General features: G+C 39.1%; 1 protein-coding gene across 1 annotated transcript; it reads right to left on the bottom strand.

The window, feature by feature from the left end:
* Positions 1-224: 224 nt before the first annotated feature.
* On the bottom strand, positions 225-23,142 carry LOC142352002 (uncharacterized). The gene is made up of 3 exons (XM_075404321.1): positions 22,806-23,142; positions 7,731-7,855; positions 225-784 (listed from the first exon to the last, which is right to left on the bottom strand). Exons 1-3 carry the CDS (start codon positions 23,105-23,107, stop codon positions 264-266), a joined length of 948 nt encoding a protein of 315 aa, XP_075260436.1. The 5' UTR covers positions 23,108-23,142; the 3' UTR covers positions 225-263.
* Between the last annotated feature and the right edge of the window lie 2,850 nt (positions 23,143-25,992).

The raw sequence follows: 25,992 nt of genomic DNA, 5'->3' as shown, positions 1-25,992 counted from the left end.
TAATATTTCTATATTATAATTTACTATTACCTACCATTTATAAGGTCTTTTTACATGTAGCAAATCAGTTTTGTTGAATTAAAGAGGTAAAATGGACCAAATGGTTCACTTTATTTGGTAGGAACACTAATTTGTAATGACGACGTTTATGGGAGCCTCGAGCTCACGAAACGACATATTGATACATTCTGAGTCAAGATCGGACTCTTGTTTAGCTAACAAGACAGTTATAACAGAGATAAATTTAACGGTAAACAAAATACTTATTCTTTGAAAAAAGACAAAAACAAATAGGAGAAACTGCGAAATACACATTTAGGACCAAAAGAAGTTAAACTGCAGTCATTATCAAACAGGTCAGTGATAATAATTGGATCTAATTTGAAAGGGTCAAACAAGGCACTATTTGACCTCTCAATCATTTTAATTTCATCAATTACAATTTCAGTTATCTCCTCGGGGTTAAGTTTTCTCATAGTGTGAATTTCATCAGCTGCCTCTTGGTTGACCTTTTGATATCGTTCAGAGAAAAATGATTTGTTGTAAAGCACTGCAGACTGACTCAGGAAAAAGGCGCGGAAAAGTAGTCGCAGTTTGACGGTCGTTAGAGTTTGAGGTTTGACAGAAGATGCGTAGTCCATTAATAGTTCCAAGTGTTCCGATTTGGCAATAGAAAGAAGTACGAAAAAGTTTTGGGGGTCATAATGGATAGTTGCAACATCCAGTACAAATTGAGAACAGCTGTTATGAACAGATGCAAACTTCCTCCACAATTTGAAACACCCTGAAACATCATCACTGTTATTCAATCATCGAAAACAAAACATGAAGCGAATCTTAATCTTATGAATTATCAGAACAAGTGTGTTAGAAAATCAGCAACCGATTCAGTGATAGGATTTACTTTCAAAAACCCTAACCATGATTGTTGATAGAGTTAAGCAGCAAGCTGGCAGAAATTTATGAAGTATTATATTATAAGCATTTCTCTCAAAAACTCTCACCTCATTACAATAATTTTCCTCAATTAAGCACCTTCGTATAGCTGTTGAATATCAGTTGTATACCTATTCCCTCTCTTAACTTGAAATGTGTTATGCCTAATCAAAACTTTCACACTAAATTGCTTCCGAATGGAACCAAGAACTAAAACCTATTATGGTCCATAAACCCAAGGTAACAACAATTTTATCAATTGAGCGACAAAATCATTCTGAAAGTCTTGAAGCCACTTAACTCTTTTCACCTTCAGTTCGATTTGATAAATTCACAAGTCTGGAAAAACGCATGTGGATAAAATCCAGAACGGGTTGATGAAATGTTTATCTAAATTAAAATCTTCTCAGATAGCTGGCAGATTTCCGGAAAAATCCGACACTGTACCCCATCAAGATTGAAACACAAAAAGATACAAATTGACATGCTTTTTTTAAGTGCCAAAGTGTTCTAATTTGGCGAGCAATTTAAATTAGATTTAAAAATTCTAGTTTTAATCGGCTTCTCATCGTAGGGATATTAAGTTCAATACTAATGCCAGCTCCGAATTGATCTAATGAACACCGATAACCTAATACAACATTATTTTATGACCGGTTTTATTGTTCCGACCCTCTTGAGGGGGGAGGAACTATATACTCAAATGGGTTTTTTTTTGTTCCGTGAATTTTCGCCGATCGATATATTCATCGTAGAGAGTTGAGACTGGTATCATCAGAAAGCTCGACCAGCGTAGAATATGGAATTAAAAAGATTTTTCTAATTTTCGTTTTCTACAGGGAGTTATCGAGGTTTAAACTTCTGAGAAAATTAGTGAATTCACGTTGTTTTTATTCACATTTTCCGGAATTTTTGCCTAAATTTTCGCCAATTTTGCTAAAATTTGTTAAAATTTTTAAGAATAGTGTCGTTGATTTTATTTTTAAAGACAAACAAGCATTGTTGTTTGTTTTGATTAAAATTTGTGGTCAAAAATTCTGGATAAATATTTCAAAATTCAGCCTTTTTCATCAAAAACAGCACGAAATAAGCTACTTTAGTCCACTTTGATTAGAAAAACCGGCAGTACACTCCCAAAAAACAATCACACAACCTTTTTAGACTCAAAGGAGGGCTACTCCTGCTTCAGCGTCCGCTGAGAGTGCTCTGTAATCAAAACTTCGCCGTTTTTTGCTAACTTTACTCGTTGATTATCAAAAATGCCGATTTTATTTTTGAGTTTTCAACTAACAAATTATCTATATCTACAAAACTCGAAATATCAATTGTCCTAGCGGACAAAAGGCATTAGCAGGGCTAGTTTTGGGCCAATCTTGGACTGTTACAATACAAAAAGAAATCGGATTGTAATCAGTCGTTCTTATTTGAAAAAAAAGACCTTTTTTAAATAATAAAGAACAGAACATTTCAAATCAAAGCTCAGGAGTGATAGGTCCAATTGGCTTCCTAAGCAGCTCCAAGCCAATGCATTTATTTTTTACTTGAAAGTTCATGGTCCTTTTTGGATTTTTAGAAAAAAATGATTTTTAAATAAATAATGGCTTAATTAACTTTTCCTCTTTTTTTCTTAATTTGTTCAAGTTCTAGCTTAGTGTCAGCAAAGAAAGAAAGCTTCTTCATTCTACTGATTTAAATTTCAGTCTCGGTTGCGGTTTTAAGCCTGAAGTTATTGTTTTCTGGCTTTGATACTACTAGATTTCAGATTTTTTTTTGTTTTTAGATATTTGCCAATTTTTCACGTTTTCTAGTTTTTCCACATTATCACATTATTGACAGTTCTCGTATCACATTATTAGCGTTCCAAATCAGGCACAACTGAACATAATAAAATCTTGAATGATATAGATTATCGTTTTAACGGCCTCGACACCTCTTTCTTGAAGAAATTAATTGAATTTTTTAATTTTGTCTTTAACTGTCATTTTCACTTTGTCGTTTCGGTCCTATGAAATTTCGTGTAGAGTGATAGGTTTCATTGGTTTTTCATGGACTAATAGATGAGCCGATATTCTGATATTAGTAGATAGCTGATGGCTTTCATGATTTTGAAAAAAAATCGTTTTCCAAAACTAAAAAAAATTTCAACTTCGCAATTTTGTTCTTTTTATTTTTCTTTTTGTTACCTAATCTCGTTAGTTAATAACAGGTCTAATATGACATTATGGGTGTCAAGGGAAGGTGTCAAAAGGGATTGATGTCTTAAAATCTATTTATAAAGAATTCGTTATGACCTTACTGGCTTCGACATAGGTTTTTCATAAAAAAAAGTAAATTAATTTGATTTTTTTCATATTTGACGTTCTTGTTGAAGACGCAAGAAATATTCTGGATAACATCAGATCTCGAGGGCTTCTTTTGAATGAATAAATGACCCTATTTAAATAGTTCTTTTGTAATTAATGTCTTTCATGACTTTGGATGCAATTTTATTTCGAAAAAAAAATCAAAAGTATTACATACTTTTGCCCTTCGCTTTTTTGTCTACTTGTTACCTAGTCTCACTAAAGAATTGCCACATACTACATTGTCTCTGTTTGAAGAAGGTGCAATTTAATATATTTTGAGGGCCAAAATATGGCTTGACGGTTTTGACAGCGTTTTCTGGCAAGTTTCAATTGAATTTTTGTTTGTTGTTTTTTTTTGTTATTCTTTAAGCGAATTTTTTTAACTTTATTGTTTTTGTTCTTTTTTCTCTATTTGTTATCAAACCCTCTTATGGACTGTTCCCATATATTTTCTAGTAATTTATAAGTTATTTTGTTTAGTTTTTGCCTGATTTGACGCTACTTTGACTGTGTTATTAAATTTCGTTTTTCAAAACGGACATAAATTTTTTGATGTAATTAATGTTTGTTGTTGTTTGATTTCGCTCTTCGTCTTGACTCGCTTTCTTAATATTGGCATATCTCGGCAATCTAAAGCATCAATTTTTACTCCACTGAGTTGTTTGCTTTGGAGGCTATCGTATCGTTCATACACAACTTTGTTGAATAATACTTGTGCATTTTTTGAGTTTTTTGGGATTCCCAAAAAATAATTTTCGTGTTTTTCTATCTGTTCCTCATTTGGTAGACAATTATGCCAAAATTGTGGATGGGCGGGGTCGGAACCTTATGTGCCATCGCACATTACCGACCCGCCTTGTTGGACTATCTTGTCCTTTATTTGCCCTTGACTGCACTAACTTTATTTGAATGAGCTCTAAATTGTGCAACCGCCAGTTAGAAGTATGCTCAACGCAACTTTGATAACTTAATACCCCAAGAACTTTAAACGTCAAGACTTAGCCAGGGCTTTATGAGTTTATCCCTTTATTTTTGACTTTACTCTTTTGATCTTGAACGTATACACTACATTGAGTAATTCAATGAGCAAAAGAATTTAAAATTCATTCATTTGAAACAGTGAGGTAAATCAGGAGTCAAGCGTTACAGTCATGACTCATGCAACATGAAAAACGTGATTGAAAGGTAAAACAAATTTAAAAACCAAGCATGAAAAGTCCACAATTGCAATTCAAAGATTTGAAGAAACTAAGGACGAAAGTATGAACTTCCTTAGAAAAACTGTTGTTTCTGATAGTAAAACTATCATATATCAAGACGTTTCCGAAAATCCACAAACTCAGAGCTCTGAAAAAAAAATTTGAGATTTTTTTTTAAAAAACAGGGCTATCAAAGTTTTTAGGCCCAATAGCGTCAACCTTAACAAACCAATAAGAAATGGGCGCCAACATCAGCTGAGATGAAATCCATTGACAGAAGAGGCCCATACAAGGAACAACAATATTTGGCAAAAAATTTTTCCTAAGGTCTTCGACAACAAGTGGAATTAGAGTCATTGAAACACAAAACTCAAAATTGAAATCTTCAACATCTTTCACACTATCCATCAATAGAAAGCATATATGAACCTCAGCGAAAAAAAATTCGGGGACCACATAACAAAAGTAACAACAAATGCAGGCAGGCAACAATCAAATGATGTTAAATCTAATAAATTAATGAGCAACAAACTGGTTCTTAGATGTGATAAGAAAAGATTAATTAGATTCAATTCTGACCCATCAGAGAGCCTATAGACCAAACATTATAGAGACTAAGTAACGAAAAACCTTATAAAAAACTAAAAATCACTGATAATAATTGGAAACAAGTCCTGTCCAAGTATTCAAAACTGTTAGATATGAAAAGCAATAAACTTGGTCACAATTAACAAAGATCTATTAGAAATCCTAGAGAACTATTGTTAACGAGACTACTTGAAGAACAATGAAAAGCACAAAATACAAAAATCGCAAATCTTTTCAACAACAAGTAATGTTGATTTTCAGAGTAGATAAAACCGTTAGATTTGTAATCAATTGAAAAATCAAAATAAGCCTAATTAGAGAGTCCATGAGACCAATCATTAATGAAACTAAGTGAAAGGACAACAAAAACTACAAAATGGGGCAAAAAAACTTTTAAAGTTTACAGAGTGTCAAAGTCATAAAAGTGTCAAAGTTATTTTAAAAAGTTATATATAAATACAAACATCTCATTACACCCATGTATGACTGTCAAAAGCGCAAATGAGCTGTCAATATTAAGACCAAAAGAGAGAACAATAAGATTTACAAGATGGAAAAATCCGAAAAAAATTGCCAATTTTAATTCAAGTGAGTAAAACAGCGTAATTATGCCTCATTAGAGCCATTGAGACCTGTAATTATTGATACTAAATATCAGAACACCGCAAAACCCCCAAAAGAAAAAAAATCATTGATATTTAATGGAAAAAACGGCGTCAAAGCCTTATTAACCAATAGTTGCCTTTGAGGGGTTTAAGCAACTGCAACAACGCAATATTAGAAGACATATATCACATTTTCAAAGTATTCACGAACAAAACTAAGAGAAAAACAGCGAAAACAGAGGTCAAAATACCGTATGCGAAAAACAAAACTCACTCAAAAACCGAAAACTACCCAAATAACAATTTATCACTTTAGCTTGAAAGCAGTTTGCAAAAAATTTAGGCTTTAGAACTACTCGCTTTCCGCTCCTCTTATTACTCCAGCGTGATTAAAATCACTACCCCAATTTGAATTCTTATTGACAAGAGAAGGTCAAATATCTAGCCTCTTAAATAGCTAGTTGAGAACAAAAATCCAGCATTTGCTAAAAACTGAGCAAATTTAAAAAAATATGGAAAAATTCACTTATTTCTCCATATAGATAATGTGCACAGAGAACACAACATTTCTCATGGAATTAGGAATACTGATATGCCAAAAAAGGCTTGCTATAGTACGCTGAAAAACTTTCATAATTTTGACTCAATTAGGAAAAAAAATTGACAAAAAACATTTACGTTTTTGTTAAAATTTTGTTAAACTTCTCAACAGAAAACTGATTTATACCAGCCAACATTTCATAGCTAAATTAGCCGACGATCAAAAAGAGTCCATTGAAGTCTCAGCCAAAGCAATAAACGCAACAATGGGCCAGAATATTTTAAAATACCTAAAGACACAAAAAAAGTTCATGAAGCTCCAATAGGTTAAAACTCATTTTAATTACAGAAAAACTTGCACACTAGCAAAACAGCCTTTATATCTTTAATATAGCCTTTCGAATATTATAGAGCAAACGATTTTAAAGCAATTGAGAAAACTGTTTCTCCAACTTCCAAGTTATCATTACTAAATTCCAGTAATCAATACCTTTGTCAAGCTGTGATAGCCTAGGGTGATATTTGTCGATTTAATAACTTGTTGTGATATTAAGAAATGCCCTTCACACAATAAAATTTTCTCGTAAAAATAGTTTTTGTGAATCGCGTACTTAGAGACTAATTAGGCGCAAGGCTGTAAGAGAGCGAAAAGTTAATAGGGTTAGAGGAAAAATCGGTCAAACCACAGGACTAATATAATCGCCACAACCCTTGTTTAAGATCACTTAATTATACTTCGGTTACGATTTTACAGGCTAGAATTAAAAACACAAAGTAGAATTCCCCTTAATAAAATCCGCAAACTGCCGAATATGAGAGCAACAACGATACACCAAAATGAAGTCAAGAGTCAAAACATCACTCTAAGATTCAAATGCTACAGGGAGCGAAACAATATTCCAGAATAAAAACGATAAAACCAAAAATTTTGCGTATAAAAGTAACATACCACTTTCAATAATTCCTCAAAACTTCACTTGAGATCGGTTAAAAATTTGCCATTTTAGGACATGAATAATTTCGAATTAGTTGCTAAATTTCGAATTAGTTGCTAACCTTATTTACCGGCTCCCCTTGACATTTTATTTCCTATCCACTACTTTATTTTCCATCCATTTCTATTCATGACAACTCGGATCCATGGTCCTTAAGTCGCCTTTCAGATCACCAATTTCTGCCTTCTCAACACCTTCCGTGAACCGTACACATAGCGTTTATCAAAGCTGTTAAAGTTGCACAGGAAATTTTAAAAGCCATTGGGCTTGAAACTTTTTTTACCGTTTTTAAGGAAGAGGTCAAATAAGGAGGTCAAATAATAGTCAAGCAACGATGTCATAGAAAAGACGATCAAGACTCAAATAATTGCTATTAACTTCGTTTGAGATCAATTAAGTGCTCGTAAGCTGCCAAAATGGCTGTTTGAAGTCGATAGGTAATTTTCTAAAAGACTGCTCATCTGACGGTTAGTGAAATTAAGCAGAAAATCTGAACAATCGAATCTGGCAAATAAAAATTACCGAGCATGTCTTCCGGACTCTCACTGGTGACTATCACTTCTCGCACGAGTTTCTTTCCTGTCGTCTCGTCTTTCATTTCCAGACAACACGAGGCTTGTGTAAGATTGGCTGCCGCCACCACAATCCTTAAAACATGTATCAATACGCCAGTTGAGAAAAATTTAATCTAACACTGAAGAAAGAAATTTCACAGAACTAATCCTGTGATGTCATCAACTTCTGAAGCTTCGAGAATTCCAAGGCAAAAATAGCCGGTCGTCAAACTGATCAACGCCAGTACTTATCATCATCAGACTGATTCAGATGAAAAATATACATACTCGTGATTTGAGTTGATAAACGCCTCTATGCATCTATGGCTAATTTAAAAATGAAAAGTTGGCATTACAAATTACATTAGAACAAAAATAAAATTTATGCATGATTTTAAAATTGTATAATCAAGACACCAATTTGTATTTGAGGTTTTATAGCTTGGTAATTTAATACTTCCAGCATATTTCACTTAACACCCGACATTTGATCTAGGCCACTTTAGGGGTATACACAATCGCTCTTAAACATTTAACCATATTAACTAATACTGTTATTGATACGTTTTCTGAAAGTTTTCCATCACTTAGTGCTGACCATAAGGCATGATGCCAAGCTTTACTTTCTCATAAACAGCCGCATCTCTAACTTAAATTGAAGAGCTATGCTATACTTTGCCAGGACGCGTACTTATCCTGACACCATGGCGCATCTAGCAAACAACAACCACGAGGAAGATAAAGCCCACAAAACCCTTCAAAAACCCATTGTTGTCGTCTTTGCTTAAAACGTTAATATATTGGAGTCGACAGGTCACTACCTGTGACCCAAGGACGGGCATTGAAAACAAGGCACTACGAAGCAAAGGTTAAATTTTGCCGCGTTCATTTGAGGAAATAGAATAGATGAAATGCACTCGAGCTTGCCACAGTGGTCCGAAATACATGTTGTGTTAACTATAAACATAAACCGACAAACGTCGGACAATTTGCTCTAAAACAACATGAGGGGCAATTAAATTCAGAGCCTGTCGCCTAGATTAAATTTTCTGTATGCGTGCAAAAACTCGGACAAGGGAGGAACCTCCGGGTGCCAGATTGGACCATTGAACTATCAGCTACAAGTAACTTGTGATAATCTACCTTAGAATCGTTTTATTTTAGCAACAGTATTAATTTCTGAATGAGAGCAATTTAGATCACGCGAAAAGATAAGTCAGGCGTGAAAAAGTCACTCAAGTGAAATCGAATAAATGTTCTAGAACAAAAAATACCAAGAATAGAAAGCCGGTAGAACACCGGAAACGACTCGAAGAGTCGGGCGATAAAATCTCTGCCTAATAAAACTATAGGTTGTTGTTTTTTTTAAAAAAAACTCAAAATTTAATTCAAGGGATGAGGCCGAGTGCACGTAAGTGGAGGGAAAGGGAGGTTTGGGATGGCGGGCGGGTTAGGTAGATGCAGGCGAATAGCTGGGTAGGTAGCTTTTTTTTGGGGGGGGGGGAGGTAGATGGGTGGGGGATAGTTTGTTTGCTGATAGGTGAAGGGAAGTAGGTGCGATATGAGGGGTACACAGAGGTTTGATAAGGGGAGAGGGTAATGTTGGAGATATCAGAAGTTTGGATATTGAGGCGGGAATGTAAGTGAAAAAAAAACTGCTCAAAATGACCTTTTACCTTGAGTATTACCAGTAGTTACAAATACTCTGTATTAGTAACTAAACTGCTGTTGAAGTCCAATGTTCGAAGACAGCAGTCAACATACAAACACCACGCAATGTTCTAAAGCTATAGTCAAAGTCATGACAAAACATACATCAGCTAAAAAAGCAATCACAATACCGAAAAAGGACTGAAATAGTCGTGCAATATGATAGGTTTTATTGAAGAAATATACCAAAAAATTAATTGCCTAAAGAACTAAAAAAAAGTGTTTTGAAAAATGTGATTTGAGTTTATAGTTTAGAGCTGAGGAGAGTTTGGGGGATGTTGGAGGTTTGAGAGGGACCAGTGCAAAGAGATGCTGGCTGGGTTACTGGGGTAGGGGCCGGGTTTGGGTATGTGGAGGATATGTGGGTCTTTTACTGCGTTGAGATAAGTGGACGGAGAGGCAAGATAAGCTACAGTTAAAGTTGAATATTCGAAAATAAAAGTCACCGTTCTAATACAGAAGTCAATGTTCGGAAACGAATAAGTCAAAGTTAGTTATGAACAAACTTTCTTCTATGAACAAACGAGATAACCGGTAGAATACAGGAACTGACTTGAGAGTTGTGCAACATATCTTAACTTCATCCTTAGCCTTAATATATTCACAACTTTATCCGAGATTAAACCTAAAAACACGAGAAAAAGTTTTCAAACATATGGTGGCTAGGTGGTGGGGGTAGTTAGGGGGGCGGCGTAAGTACGCAGAGGGCACAAATAGATAGGAGTTGTCTGTAGTTTGGATAGGGAGAAGAGACTGTTATGGGAAGTAAACAATTTTTCGACCTCGAATATTACCAGCAGTTCCCAATATATTAGAACCAACATACAGTTAAAGTCCATTATTCCAAAACAGAAGTCACCGTTCTAATACTTGAACAGTCACGAACAAACTCGCTTCAGTTTGAAAAACATCGTCGGTAGAATACAGGAAATGACTCGAAGAGCCACGCGTTATAATCTCTAAACTAACCCTATCTGAATATGAAATTTTAAAGCACAGCAAGAAATTAACTGCCTAGAAAACAAATTGTTTTCATAAATGCAGACACAATTTGTAGTTCGGAGCTGAGGGGGCATGTTGGGGGGGGGGGTTGGATGGGCAGGTGGGCGGAGAAGCTAATTGGGTTATTGGATTGGGGCCCCGCATTAGTTAGGTGTCGGATAGGTAAGGCTTTTTAAAGCTGATAAATTCAGGCTTTCGAAGTTTCAATTCGTCGAGATGTATATAACCAACTGTATTTGATAACGTTTTAAGGCCAAAGGCCCCTCTCAATGGCCCGGCAAATCTAGCTTGATCTTTTTTAGCAGGTATTTTGTCTGAGTCGATTTTCGACTCAGATTGGTCACCGATACGTTTTCGAAACATAAAAATATTAAGCCTAAAAAGAGCGCAATCGATTCAGTATATTAGTAGGCTCAACGAAAATTATGTTTAACGAACTTTTTCCGAGCTTTCTATGCCAAATAGAACGTATTTTGTGTGCATTTATTCTTTTTGTAAGGCTTACATGGTTAAGAGATTATGACGTAATAAAGTTTCTCGCTGGATAGATTCTCGCTTTATTTAAATAGCTCTTTAAATAGACTGCTCATTTAGTTTACTCGGTAACATCCTCCGGCCCGGAAGAAAATGTTGGGAGGATCGGTACAAGCTTAACGAGTGGGCGGACGAGTGATCCGGATGACGTGCGTAAGACGGCGGAGCGGGCGACGCTGTCGGAGCCGTACCGAAGTTCCTCAATCCGAGCGGTTGGATAGTAACCCCTAGGGTTGCTTTCTTCAACGATCCAAACTAAATCACCGACCTTGAGGTGCTGCTCGGCAGGCGTCTGCCACTTAGATCTACGGTTCAACGCAGGTACATACTCCTTGAGCCAACGTGCCCAAATTGCATTGGCGTAGGACTGTGCACGGGCGTACCGCTTACGATGATCGAACTCGTCGACGCCAACGATAGACGGAATTCGGGTTGCTTGGTTACCGAGTAGAAAATGGTTAGGTGTTATTGCGCCTAGGTCGGACGGGTCGGCGCTTACGGGCGTTAAGGGACGTGAGTTTAGTGCGTATTCGACCAGACAAAAAGTAGTGTTCAACACCTCATCTGTGAGGCGACGCGTACCGAGGATAGTGTACAGTACTCTTTTAAAACTTCGAACTAACCTCTCCCAGATGCCACCTTGGTGTGGCGCACTGGGCGGATTGAACCTCCACTTAATGCCCTTATGTGCAAGATCGGCAGCGATGTTAAGCGTATTCCATTTTTCCACACATTCACGGAGCTCTTTCTCCGCTCCAATGAAGTTCGTACCATTATCCGACCAAATCATAGCAGGAGTACCCCGACGGGAGACGAACCGCTCCACTCCCATTACACAAGAACTAGTGTCCATGGACGGGACAACTTCAACATGGACAGCACGAGTAGTGAGACAAGTGAAGAGAAATCCCCACCTCTTCTCGGTAGTCCGACGAACTGTGACGTAGAATGGGCCGAAGTAATCAACCCCGGTGTTGGTAAAGGGAGGAGACTGGTATGCGAGTCTCTCCTTTGGGAGGTCCGCCATGATAGGTTGAATGGTTGCTGCACGGAACTTTCTACACAAGACGCAGTTTGATTTGATGGAACGCAGTGTGGAACGTAGTTTTAGGACGGCATAACGTTCTTGTACCTTCGACCTTAAGTAATCGATGCCCTGATGATGGTTCTTCAAATGAGTATGCCGCAGAAACAGTTTAACAAAAGTATGACGCGCATCCAGCACGATAGGATGCTTAGTGTCAAAGTCAATTTCCACTAGCCGTCGGAGTCGACCAGAGGAACGGATGAGACCATGAGGTCCAATAAACGGAGTAAACTGAGCAATGCGGCTGCTCTTCTTAACGGATTTGTTGTCAAGAAGATCCTTTCTTTCAGTGTTAAAGGACTCTCCCTGAACCAAGTACTGGAGATGACGCTCGGCTTCGTCAAGCTCAACAGGGTCGGCTATGCTGCCGTCTATGGTACGGTAACTTTCATGAGATGGTAAAAGACGGAGCACATATGCGGTGACACGAAGTAACTTTTGATAAGAACTGAACTTATCAAACGGGATTAGATTGATGCTTTGTTCCTTAGTGGGCTTGGTTACGGATGCGGCTAGAGATGAGATGGAGTCATCATCTTGTTCCTTAGTTACAAGCTTGATGTTGTCAACGACGTCAGTATTTGGTACAAAAGGGAATTGCTTAGTTCTCAAGAAGTCAGGACCCCTCACCCAGCTACTTGATTGCAAAACTTCAGCGGACATGCCACGCGTGCCAGCATCTGCCGGATTATCACAAGTGGTGACGTGGTTCCATTGGTCAACGCTGGTGTTCTCCAGGATTTCACTAACACGATTTGCAATGAAGATGGGGTGTTTGTTTGTTGAGTTTATCCACTGCAAGGCGATGGTACTATCTGTCCACATAAAGACTTTATCCACAGTAACCGTTAATGCTCGACAGATTTCCCTTTTTAAACGGGCAGCGAGGAGAGCGGCTTGTAATTCCAACTTAGGAACTGTCATTACCTTCATAGGTGCAACACGGGCCTTGCCCAAGACAAACGCCAGCTCTGTTATAATCTCCCCGGAGGAGCAAGTTACTTGAGCCCTAAGAAATCCTACTGCACTGAATACGTCTTGCGAGCTATCACCAAACATGTGGAGTTCAAGATGTTGGAATGGTCCTGAAAAGTAACTTCTCGGTATAGTGATCTCAGCTAACCGCGGCAGTTCAACACACCAGGCAAGGAATCTGTCAACTGTGTCTTTAGGTAACTCGTCATCCCAACTTTGTCCATTGACACGCCAAATGTCTTTCAAGATTAACCGAGCACCAACAGTGAACGGTGCGACAAGACCAATTGGGTCGTAGACCTTTGACACAAGACTTAGGACCAAGCGCTGTGTTAAACTTTTCGTGATGGTGCTGTTAGTACCCCTACTCACAACCAGAGTATCGTTGTTGTGATCCCACTTAAGCCCAAGCACGTGCATTGATTCCTCCTTGGATGAAACGATGACCTTCGGTTCAGTGGATTGAGCAGACCCATCAATTCGGTCAGCCAGATCTGGTACATTGCTTACAAACTTAGTAAGCTTGAACCCACCTAGATGGAGAAGATGTACCAATTCCTTCGACCTAATGAGGGCCCTCTCGGGGGATTCCATTGAGTCCAAGTAATCGTCCATGTAGAAGTTCTCAAGGACGGCTTTCGCAGCTTCTGGGTACTCCTTCGCATTATCGCGTGCCGTGCACTGAAGTGCGTAGTTGGCGCAGGTGGGCGAATCTTTTGCCCCAAAGATGTGGCGCGTATACTGGTGTACCACAACATTTGATGTGGGGTCCTCCCGCCACAAAAAGCGCAATGATGGCTGATCACATGGTAACACTCCAACTTGGAGGAACATTCCCTCGATGTCGGCGGATACGGCAAATGGATGTTGTCTGAACCGTAGGAGTACATAGATTAGGTTTTGCAGTAGGTCAGGTCCGGTGAGTAATGACTTATTAAGAGATGCGCCATGGAATTTTGCTGCTCCGTTTAGTACCCTACGAACCTTGCCCGGCTTGTTCGGGTTAACAACCGGATGGTGTGGTAGGTACCACTCTCGTTCCGAGCGACTTTCCACCTTATGAGCATCTTTGACCCTTACTACGTAGCCTTTGTCTAAGTCATCTTTGATGGTATTCGAGTATTTTTCCCTTAATGTCTGATCTTTCGTTAGCCGCTTTTCCAAAGACTTTAATTGAACAAGTGCTGAGAAATAATTGTTGGGCAGTTCGATGTTATCTTCAGCCCATAGCATTCCTACATCGTACCTTTTTCCATTATGCACGGTGGTGTTTTCAAGAATTTCATGCGCACGCGCATCCGAGGCGGATCGTGGGTCTACTTGCTTAAGTGCGCCGTACGACTCCATGTCGTACCAAGATTTTACCTGACTAGCGAGTTCAAAATCCTGCTCCATATTAGCTTTGAAACAAGTCGAGACTAAACCTGAAGACGACGGAAGAGGGCCGCTTAGAACCCAACCTATGGGCAAGCGAACAGCGAAGGGCGAGGACTTCTCGTCGGCAGCGAAGTACTCTAACGGGCGGATGGCATGATACACATCCTGTCCAAGTATCATCTCGATGTTTCCATAGCAATATGTAACTGGGTCTAGAACTGCTAGGTGCGGGTATGTTTCCTGAAGTGCTTTAATGTTAATGACATCGGCGCCTACATTCAAATTTTCCTTTACGTAAGGGCTGACTTTAAATGGTTCAAATGCTTGGTTGTCGCGTGGTGTTACAATTAGTTCAACTAAGTTAGTGTCTACAACCTCCTCGGTATTTATACCCTTGACTGTCAGTTTCAATGCTGTACCGTGCAAACCAAGTCTATTTGCAAGATCATTGGACACCCAAGATTTACTGCAAGCGGTATCGCACAAAACTAAAGCCGTGGTATCTTTACCAGAAGAGCTCTTCAACTGTAATTCAGTCACCTGAAGGAGGCCTTTCACATTACTCACAGATGACAAAGTGGTGGTCTTACTCGATGATTGGACACTAGGAAGTTTACTTTGATTTGCGCCAGCATTAGAATTATTGTTGTTGTTGTTTGAAGGGGATTTTGATGGATAAACCCTCTCAGCTCCATGGAGAAGAGTATTATGGGAGCTGTTGCAACCGTCCTTCCTGCATTTCCTGGGGTTTGGGCATTGCCTGAACATATGCTTTTCTCTCAAACATGAGAAACAAAGTTTTGCTTCAGCCACTACCTTTGCTCGCTGAGTGGGAGACTTTTCTTTAAATACCCTACACTCCCAGATGCGGTGGATACCTTTACACACAATGCAGCGAGGGGTTGCAGGCGTTGCCGATGTTGAGGCTGGTCTCTGAGTGCCCTTAGTTTGTGTATTAGCAGCAAAAGTTCTTGAGGCAACTTTGGTCTTTACTACTGAGTTGGTGTTATCCTCAGTTCTTGCTTTCGACGAAGTTTGTTTCATTAAATCATGTGCCTCGGCCTTCTCCTTCAACCAATCGTTGAAGTCGAGGAGTGTTGGCTTAACCCAATGTTTCTTCACGGTGAAGAGTGACCAAGACTCTTTCAGATTGGGCGGCAATTTTTGCACAGCCGTATTGAGAAGTGAGGCGCTCTTAAGGTCTGCGTCATATGAAAGTGATTTAAAGACCCCAACAAGACTTGAAATTGCTGCAGAATAGTTTATGATGTTATCACTATTGTGCATCTTTAGTGGTGGAAAAGAGCTGAGTTTTTCTAAGTGTGCACTGACTACTGCCTGTGGTTGGCCAAATTTACGTTCGAGTGTCTTAAGTGCGTCCTTGTACATTACACCGCAGTATGCGAACTCAGCGATGGCGGTTTTAGCTTTTCCAGTTACAAGAGTTTTTAAGTATGTTAACTTGACATCATCAGTCAAGGACTGTGCGTCTATGGCGCTTTTAAATTGTCCGAACCATTCGTGCCACTGCAGGGGATCACCATTGTATTGTGACAACTTCCACTCGGGCAGTGGATCGTTCTTCTTACAAGTAATTGCGTCCGCCAACTGCTTTATCAAATCCGCAGAGTCCAAAGAAGGAGCCGAAGGTGTGGGATGCGGCGGGCCTCCCCAACACAACGGGTTTGGAACGGTAGCTCCATACGTTGGCGGAATGATCGGAGTGACAAAGTTGGGGGCGGTACCTGTGGAAGAACTAAATGGATTCGCTTGCATGAAGTCTGATGTTACGTAATTCTGAGCGCCTGCTGCTGCTTGTGCATGAGGGGAGCGGTGCGATGTAGATATATGAGGGTTGAATAAAGGGGCCGGTTGTGCGGTGTATAAATTTGTAGATGTACGTACAAGTGGTAATGCATTTGGTGGGACTGCTGCCGGAAAACGCCAGACATTTGGATCTGGAGGAGCAGGAGGCGCGTGGGTTATGGGCACAAAGTTTTGGGGCTGAAAATTCTTTTGTGGAGGTGCTGGATGATTTAATTGAGGTACGAAATTGTTTGCGGAGGAAATGAATGGTGCAGGCGGAGAATGGGGTAACAGATTGACATTATTCGCCACGGGGTTAGTGGCTTGCAGTGGGAGTGCTTGTGGCGGGGAAGGAGGAAAGCGGAATGCTGGTGAGATTAACGGAAAATGCGGTGGTGCGGGGTTTAGAACGGGGGATGGAGGGGCTGGTACATTTATGTGTGCTTGTTGCGGATTAAGTGCTAGCGGAGCATTAACAAGTGTGTTTAAAGGTAGTGAACGCGAAGGGCTGACTAAATTCAACTGTCCCGGCATGCTCGACCTGCGAGGGAATTGATGATCTAACTGTAAACCATCGAAGTGCATTGTTGCTTGAGACAGTTGTCGGGCTGTGTTTGGGGCGTTTAGTTGAGTTGGCATACCAAAGTTTATTGGTGGTGATGGAGGCGTATATTGAGGCTGTCGCTGCTCTTGCATGATGCTGTTTGCAACATGTGCATCATTGGTTACATTGGTTCCACTACTTGGTTCATGGACAGGGAGGTTGATGTTGGCCTCAACTTGACCCTGTGTATTGAGATTGAAGTGTGAGTTAGGAAGTTGAGCTGAAGAAGGTCGTTGGACAATTGCTTGGTTGGAGTGGGCGATGGAACCAGAAAAGTGCAAACTCGGTTCGTTTGCAACATCTGCCATGTTCCCGGCTGGTGACGAATTAACCCAATCTTGAACAAGTTTCTTGCTCTTCACTGAACTTCTTTCCGTAAAGAGCCCACTCATTTTGCCTGTACCAGACCCGTCCGCTGATGATTTTGTCATCAACTCAATTTCCTCAAGGGCTGCAGCAGCTACTTCCTTGCGATGATCTTCCTCAAGCTGTTCAATTTCTAATTCCCGCAATTTCGTTTGTTTTTCAATTTCAAGACGTTGTCTAGCAATGCGGAGTTTTGCCTCATGTTGTTTCTCAAGTTCCTCCCTTTTGAGTCTAGATAGTTCTAAGTCTCGATGACGCTGACTTGATCTTTTTGAGGAAGTCATATGTGAACCTGATCTTGATTGGTGAGAGGTATACAGCTCTGCTGTCTCTTTGTCATGGACCGAATTGATATACCCTCGAGCAGCAGCAATGAACTCATCAGTTTTCTTTGTTACAGTCTCTAACCATTTCTCAAGATTCTTACAGGCAGCGTCTGGATCTTCAGTCTTTTGTGCCAGATCAAAGAGCTCTTCATTCTTATCAACTACTCTAGTAAAAGCATCTTTGCACTTCACAATCAGACGTTCGAGCTTAACTTTCCTGTCTTGCTTATCAACAGCATTGTTAATTTCCCCATAGATGTTATTAAGTTCAGCCTCTAATTTTGCTCTTGCGCTATAAAGTTTGTTGAATTTGTCCTGCAAAGTTGTCATGATCTTAAGAAAAACAGGAACCACAAGTTTAATTTGGTACTAATATAAAGTACACACACATGCAACAGCACAACACAAATGGGTTATACCGAACCCTAGTGTGACGATTTGCCTAGCAAACCGCCAAAGAGCAAAGATGTTCGTCGAGTACAATAGTACCCGGCGAAAGAAAGAAAGAACGGTGCGCAGGAAGCGCGAAACGGGACAGGACGGGGGACGGGACGGACGGGAAGAGACGCCGAACGAATAACGCACGACGCAACGGGAAACCGGACGGACAAACGAGAGCGTCGGGCGAATGGCGCGCGACGAAACGGGAAAACGGCACGGGAGGGGCGGAAACGTCGGGCGGATGGCGCGCGACGAAAGGGGAAAACGGCACGGGCGGGGCGGAAACGTCGGGCGGATGGCGCGCGACGAAAGGGGAAAACGGCACGGGCGAGGCGGAAACGTCGGGCGGATGGCGCGCGACGAAACGAGAAAACTGGCACGGGCGGGTGCGGAAACGTCGGGCGGATGGCGCGCGACGAAACGGGAAAACTGGCACGGGCGGGGCGGAAACCACAAGCGAGGAGGCGGGAAGATCGATGCTAACAGACCACAGCAACAACTCAACCAAACAAGCTAGCCGTAACTCCAGAATAAACTTAAGTCACACCCTAGAAAGAAGGAGACGAGCTACTGCCAGGTACACTAGCACAAATCATTATGGGGCTTTAACAACGGCATCAAAACATTAAACATGAAACAATTTACGGCAACAGTGTAGTATAACCAAAAGTCGAAAAGGTCAGGAACTTTACTAGCCGTAACTCCAGAACAAACTTAAGTCACACCCTAGCAAACCACCCTACCCAGACAACAAAAGTGCATACTACAAAATTAATAAAGGTACAATAAATTGCTAGCAAACAAGTGTGGTGAAAGTCACGAAACAAACCAGCCGTAACTCTAGAATGAACTTAAGTCACACCCTAGCAAGGAACGAGACTAAACAACAAACCAGCATACTAGCAAAAAGAAATTTTACTACAGCAAAACTCAACATACTACATCATACAACAAATAAAGGGGGGATAGAAAGAAACAAGGTGCGCGGAAACAAAAAGGACGGAAACTGAAAATGAAACCAGATAACCTGCGGAAACGGATGGTAGTGAATAACTCAAAGAATGGGGAGAGCAAAACGTTTAGTAAAGCACTATTTGAAGGAATCAACCACAAACTAACCCGCGCAACAACGCAAGACTAAGAGACATTTAGGTTATTAAAGGCTTGAGTAAGTTCCGCCTCCTCGTACGCATGGCGGTTGCGGAGCGTTTTTCGACGGCGCTTGGAAAGTTTTTTCGGTCGGGACCGCGTTATCAAGGACCGGAGGTTGTTCTTATGAGTTAAGACTATGGTCAGTGTTTTCAGCTCAAGCGCAGGCCTTTGGTGTAATGCTCTGTACTCTTTGAGTAAACTAAGATCTTTCTGTTTACGTCTAGACACAATGTCTTTCACTAAGTGTATGGTAACTAGAGTACTACGCTTGAGCTGATTGTAAATATCAGGAGTTCCCTCTCTGGGGCAATACACTATAGCTTCTATGCGCTCCTGATACTTTTCAAGCACTTCAATAAGCTGCGAGGGTGTTAAAGGCTTATTGTTGTTACTGCGATGACGGGACAATGAATTGTTCACCACATCATGCCATATAACTAGCCTCTTTTTATCACGGAAGAAGTGACTCAATTGAAATTGCGCGGTTTTTCGGACTTTCAAAGCGTTAGGATTAAAACTCAGACCCGGTAATGCGTAAATTCCTTTTTTATAATGGTCTTGTAACGCTTGAGGCAAAGTTTTTATGGCGTGATGAAGTGAACTTGCAGCTAATATGAAAACCATATAATGTTTTTACAACATAATTGATTTGAGCTTTGCTCAAACTCCGAACCTTGACGTTAAGTGCACGATTTTCACGAGTTACCAAGAATAAGCGCTTAATCGAGGAAAAAAATCAGTTACCTGATCTCTTTTTTGTAAAGTTTGAAAAACTTGACCAAACTTCTTTTTTTTTTTTACAACGTTTTAATCCATCTAACTAGTATATGGGTATGCTAGAATGATCGGATAGACTTTTTTCCAATTTTTCAAATTTGGTCAATTTTTTCAAACTTTTTTTTTGCTTCGCGTTTATGTCAAGAACTGTAAAAAACACCGCAATTTGATTAATTGTAAATTTTGACAAATTGTCAAAATCGATGTTTTTTTTTCAAAGAAAATAAGGGGTTGGATTATCGGTGACCAGCAAAGTTCCAAAAAAATGATAATTTAGCTAAAAGCCCAAGTTGAGGGCAAGCTTTGTGTAGATTTGCCGGTTATTACTCAATTTACAACAATCAGAAGTTTTTGATGAGTCTTACAGTTTGTTGAGTCTTACTCTGTCAATGAAATCTTGCAGTCATCTTCACTTCGAGTAGAATGAAATGCCTGGAATGGGTTTGACGCAGTTTTGTCTTGATAGGCAATATCAAGTCTGTATAGTTCGGCTACTGGCTGATACAGAGATAAGTATATTAACCAAATAAATAACTCAAACAGTACACAACGCTGGCGTCGTTTGCACTCGTTAATGAGGCGTAGTGTTTTGTTGTACGTTTACAAAGTTAATCTGAGTTTGTAATCAAACTTCGTTTATCAGGGTTCCTTTGTTCTGAAGGACAAACTATCACCAACATATCCTTCATACGCACTGTTTCGGTATCGAATATGATCGTTAATTATTTACTCGATTGTGCAAAATAGGACCACTACGGCAAACAAACTGAATGTGCTCTTGCAATAAGCTCCTCAAAATTTGACGAGAAATACTTCTATAGTCGGTAGCAATGGGAGTGTAGCTAGTATATAGATGTATAATAGAAATGAATCCATACAAGCTAGCTGGACTTCAGAAAGTAACAGCTGGCATAGTAGAGCTGCTTTGTGAACAAATACAGTTAACAGGCCTGCAAAACGTATGAACAGAAAGTCAATTGACAATTTGACCACACAATATTTCAAGATTATTCAGATTAAGTCAATATAACATTCACGCGGCGCCAGAATAAAGCTGATAAATTCAGGCTTTCGAAGTTTCAATTCGTCGAGATGTATATAACCAACTGTATTTGATAACGTTTTAAGGCCAAAGGCCCCTCTCAATGGCCCGGCAAATCTAGCTTGATCTTTTTTAGCAGGTATTTTGTCTGAGTCGATTTTCGACTCAGATTGGTCACCGATACGTTTTCGAAACATAAAAATATTAAGCCTAAAAAGAGCGCAATCGATTCAGTATATTAGTAGGCTCAACGAAAATTATGTTTAACGAACTTTTTCCGAGCTTTCTATGCCAAATAGAACGTATTTTGTGTGCATTTAATCTTTTTGTAAGGCTTACATGGTTAAGAGATTATGACGTAATAAAGTTTCTCGCTGGATAGATTCTCGCTTTATTTAAATAGCTCTTTAAATAGACTGCTCATTTAGTTTACTCGGTAACACTTTTGGTGGGCGTAGTTGCAGTGAATTCCCTATCAAACCCCCCCCCCCCTCAATCCAATGCAGAATTATGGTAGATGGGAAGAAGTATGGTTCAGATAGATATTTGGGGCAGATAGGTAGCTTGGTGTCTGCAAGCTCTGTATTGGGGAAAAATTCGTAAAATGACTTTTCGACACAGAATATTACCAGCAGTTCCAATTACTATGCATTGGTAACTAAGCAAAGTTTAAACTCCATGTTTGAAAACAACGAAGTTCTAAAAAGGAAGACGAAGTTCAAGTCGTGAACAAATATGCGTCAGCTCAAAAAAACATAGTCGATAGAATACGGGAAAGGACATAAGTCGTGCAAGATAAATAACAAATCCATCAACAAAAAAATGAAAATATTGCAAAACTAAAAGTCTTTAAAAGAATCAGACGCAATTTATTAGTTCGCGGGCTGTTGTGGGTAGTTGGGAGGATGATTGCCTTTGGGAGGTGGCTGGGGGTAGGTTGGGGAGGTGCTATTTGGCGAGTATTAGTTGGGGGTACGTTGGGGAAGGGAGCGAGTAGGGAGGTTGGGGGTGGGTATGTAAAGGAGAGCTTTGTCCGTAGTTTACAAAGGGAGGCGGATTGTTATGGGATCAAACCTTACCAAAACTACTTTATGACTTTTTTACGGGCACTTACTAATAAGTATACATTAGAAACTAAGCTATAGTTAAAATCCAATATTCTAAAACAGAAGTCAAGGTTCGAAAAGAAAGAAGTCTAGTCATGATCAAACTGGCTTCAGCTTTAAAAACCTGTAGAATACCAGTACTTCTTTGATCATTGTTTCGAGAGCGATCAAAAACCTATTTGGCATAGAATTACAAAAAAGTCCCTTCCCTCGGCGTGAACTGATTGATGGTTAAGTTGCACAACAACAATTCAAAGTCAACTGGGGTCATATAACTAAATCGGATTTGAAAATCTTGACTTTACTTGAAGACGACAGTTATCTTTCAGATTCTTAGTTGATAATTTGATTTCTGTGACAACTACTTACGGTTTTCAGACAATATCGATGAATATCAAGCTCGTAATTTTTCACTCTCGTTTTTGCCAAACGATGATTTTGTTTGTCTTAAAACAAACCAAAAAACGGAGAATCAACCCGGAGAATATCAAGCTCGTAATTCTTCACTCTCGTTTTTGCCAAACGATCATTTTGTTTGTCTTAAAACAAACCAAAAAACGGAGAATCAACCCGGAGAATATCAAGCTCGTAATTTTTCACTCTCGTTTTTGCCAAACGATGATTTTGTTTGTCTTAAAACAAACCAAAAAAATGGAGAATCAACGCTCTTTGGGCGCTTACAAACAAAATCATTTCAAACAAACTTAGCAAACTAGGGGCAAAAGTAATGAAGCAAACCTTTTCAAGTTTGGTACTTTATCATTCAGTCGATTGATTTCATCGCTGCAATGGTCGAACTCTTTTCTAGCATAAGCAGCATTTGCTCTGTGCATCTGATAAGAGATCACAGTGTCAGAGTTCTTATCACTGCAAGGGTCAAACTCCCATGGCTCATCCTCTGTCTCAAACCAGTTGGCAAAATGTTCCTTTGGTTCAAAAATCGAACCCGTTGCTGAATTCTCCAATTTCTTTGAAGATTTGACCTCTTGAGGATAAAGATCGGCTGATATGTTGAATAAGTCACCCTCAACAGATCCCATCTTAAATTAGGTTTAACTTGCCTTACTCGGAGTAATAAAAGCAATAATTACTACCAGAAAACTGACAAATTGAACATGAATTGAGTTGGTGATATTTAAGGTACCAACATCCATTTTGATTAAAAAAAGGAACTAGGCGCGACAGCTATTTCTTACTGTCCACTCTATTATAGTTGAAACTTTTCGTTTGTCCTATTTCGTTTGTTGACTCCAGAAACACAGTGTTATCTATAGTCAACTATTTAATCTGACCAAAAAGTAAATCCCGAGTATGGAAGAAATTCATGTACATCCCTCACACAATCAGGTTTAATACAAAAAGTTTCAAAAAGTTTTGAGGATTTACGTTTTAATTGAGTCGTTGCCCCTAAACACTACACTTTTTCAGGCATACTAGGCCACAAACAGTAAATCTCGAATTTGTTCATATACGACTCTCTAATAAAGAAAGCCAGTTAAACCTATTAGGAAGCTCGGCTTTCCTGTTTGAAATCTTAACTGAAGAAAACCTTAAAAAAAGCGAACGATATTTGACAGCGCCGGTTATTTTATGTGACAGAGTCAAAAGTTCCCGGCAAAAACGTCGCAATTAAGCCACCGCAGTCCCGGTATATAATTGTCATCTTTCAAGCTTTGAAGCCGGCAAAACTTTCATTCGTCGACCTCGCGAAATTACTGCAGTACATTTTTGGACAATTAATCATCTACAAAACGAACAATAACAACAATAATCCAGCCAATTTTGACAGTCTGCAGGATATTTTGACCATTTTAATGGAAAAAAAATTGAAACAAAATTATTTTACAATAAAAACAGAAAATTGATTTGCCTTCATTGGCGATAGTCAGCTCATTCGTGAAGTCATTATCCGACTAAAAAACTCACCTGTTGTCAAATTTGATAGCCCTGAACAAGTTTCGATACGTAACTATCCCAAAGATGAGGTACCAAATTCGTTTCAGCTTACATCACAGCACGCGACCATAGTTAAAACATAATAAAGAACATTAGTAATAAAAGTAAATATTTAAAAACAGCCGGCAAGTTGCCGGAAAAGAGCCACAGTTGACCCGTTCACCTCAAATCGGGGCTGAAAAACTATCCAAAACTATCAATAAAAAACTAATTCGAGTTAAAATCAAGGAAAGCATGAAATACCAACCATACAACTAATTCGATTCAAATAAACCTCCTGATTAATCGATGAGACAACAAAAAACGCAAAAAATTCCATAAAAGTTTTTGAAAAACAAACTCTGAAAAAGTAATTAAAAATAGTAAGTGTGAGCACAAAGCACTCATGAGAATCGTATTTGCCCCATTAGCAACCGACGACAACTGTCTTAACGCGACTAAAATATGATAAGACCAGAAAAAACGACCAGTTTTTTTTACAGAAACGCAAAAACTGATACTAAAACTCATAAACGTTAATATTAAATGAAAACAAATATTGTAAAAATCACTGAATGCAATTGAATTTAAATACAGAACTAAAAAAAATTGTTTATTACTGAAAAAACTATTAATTCGATTGACGTGAGCATCCTCAAAACAGATGAGACCAGTTATTAATAAGTCTAAGAGAATAAGACAAAGTGAAAACAGTAAAAACTAGCAAAACAAAAACTTGATTATACTTCTTTACAATTGATGTCAAGTCAAAGAAAGCATTAGCTTTGAATTGAAACAACAAAACTGATTAAAATTCGTATTAGCAGCCTAAGAGACCTGTCCCTAATAAGATAAAAACATCTAAAAAATAAAAAGTCTACCGAACACTTAAGCTCCAAAATTTACAAACAATTGTTGAGAATAAAGTGTGAAAGTCAGAAAAACCACTAACCATGAACTCGAACAACTGATTATTTTCATTAAATCCTCTTTTATCCCGCAACCAATGACATCTGACATTAAAGGTGAACTGAAAAAAAATTACGCCTCAAACATACTCGCTTTTTTGCTCCCTTTACTGCAGCAAGATTAAAACCACGACTCAATTGACTTTTCACTGACGTGGAAAAAGCCGAAGAAAAATCCGAAAATATTATTGACTAAACAGAAAACTAGACCTAGAATGGACAGTGAAACGATTGGTAAAACCATTTTGAAATCCATCAAAAAGTCGAAAAACTCTAAAAATCGAAGCGACATTGCCATATGTGAACAAAAAACCGAAGCGAGAAAGCGAATTCTATTTCAAAGATCGTTTTCTTAGTCACCTTAAAATTAGTGGAAAATTTAAACGCCGCAAAACCAATAGCATTTTTGCTCCACTTCCTGTTTCGGCGTGCACAAAATCATCACTGCAATTTGACATCAAAAATCATGAAAATGCGTGAACAGATCATAAAAAAACGTAGCCAGAAGACCCCGGAATCGACTCAAAGTACGAGGGTTAGAGATGTCCGCCAACAAATCTGCCCCTTCTGTCTTCAATGAACTCTCATAAAACAAATACAGAATTTATTCCATGTTTGTAGTATCAGTTTATCAAGATACACCCAGGACATATTAAAATTCACGAAGTTGTTTGTTTATTTGTGCGAGCAAGCCCTCAAGTTCGATTGTCAGTCTATCGTGCGTCAAAGCCTGAATTCCTGTGTACTTTTTGTGCTCTTCACGTTTTTGTCGAGTTAGAATAATGCAGTTTTTTCCTTCAAATATCCGTTATTAAAACGTTGCCTTTTTTACTGTTTAACGAGAACCGAATCAGTATAACAATCTGAAGTTAGAGCGGCAATATTTCAAGAGCAATTGATCTTTAGAAAAATTGAATAACTGGATCATGGATGAGCACAACATTGAAATTACATGTTAGTGGCGGAAGGAATTGATAGTATGAAAAAATCCTGCTTCATCTATTCAAACGGTACAAAAGTAA

The sequence above is a fragment of the Convolutriloba macropyga genome, chromosome 1, assembly GCF_964194025.1.
Source record: "Convolutriloba macropyga chromosome 1, txConMacr16.3, whole genome shotgun sequence".
NCBI lineage: Eukaryota > Metazoa > Xenacoelomorpha > Acoela > Convolutidae > Convolutriloba > Convolutriloba macropyga.
This window is presented reverse-complemented; position numbering and strand designations above follow the sequence as displayed.

Excerpts from the sequence above, each read along its gene's own strand:
- LOC142352002 (XM_075404321.1), bottom strand. The coding sequence starts at position 23,107 with ATGGGATCTGTTGAGGGTGACTTATTCAACATATCAGCCGATCTTTAT. Across the intron at positions 7,856-22,805 it reads AAAGTACCAAACTTGAAAAG|GATTGTGGTGGCGGCAGCCA; the intron begins GTTTGCTTCATT and ends ACATGTTTTAAG. Across the intron at positions 785-7,730 it reads GAGTCCGGAAGACATGCTCG|GGTGTTTCAAATTGTGGAGG; the intron begins GTAATTTTTATT and ends ATGATGTTTCAG.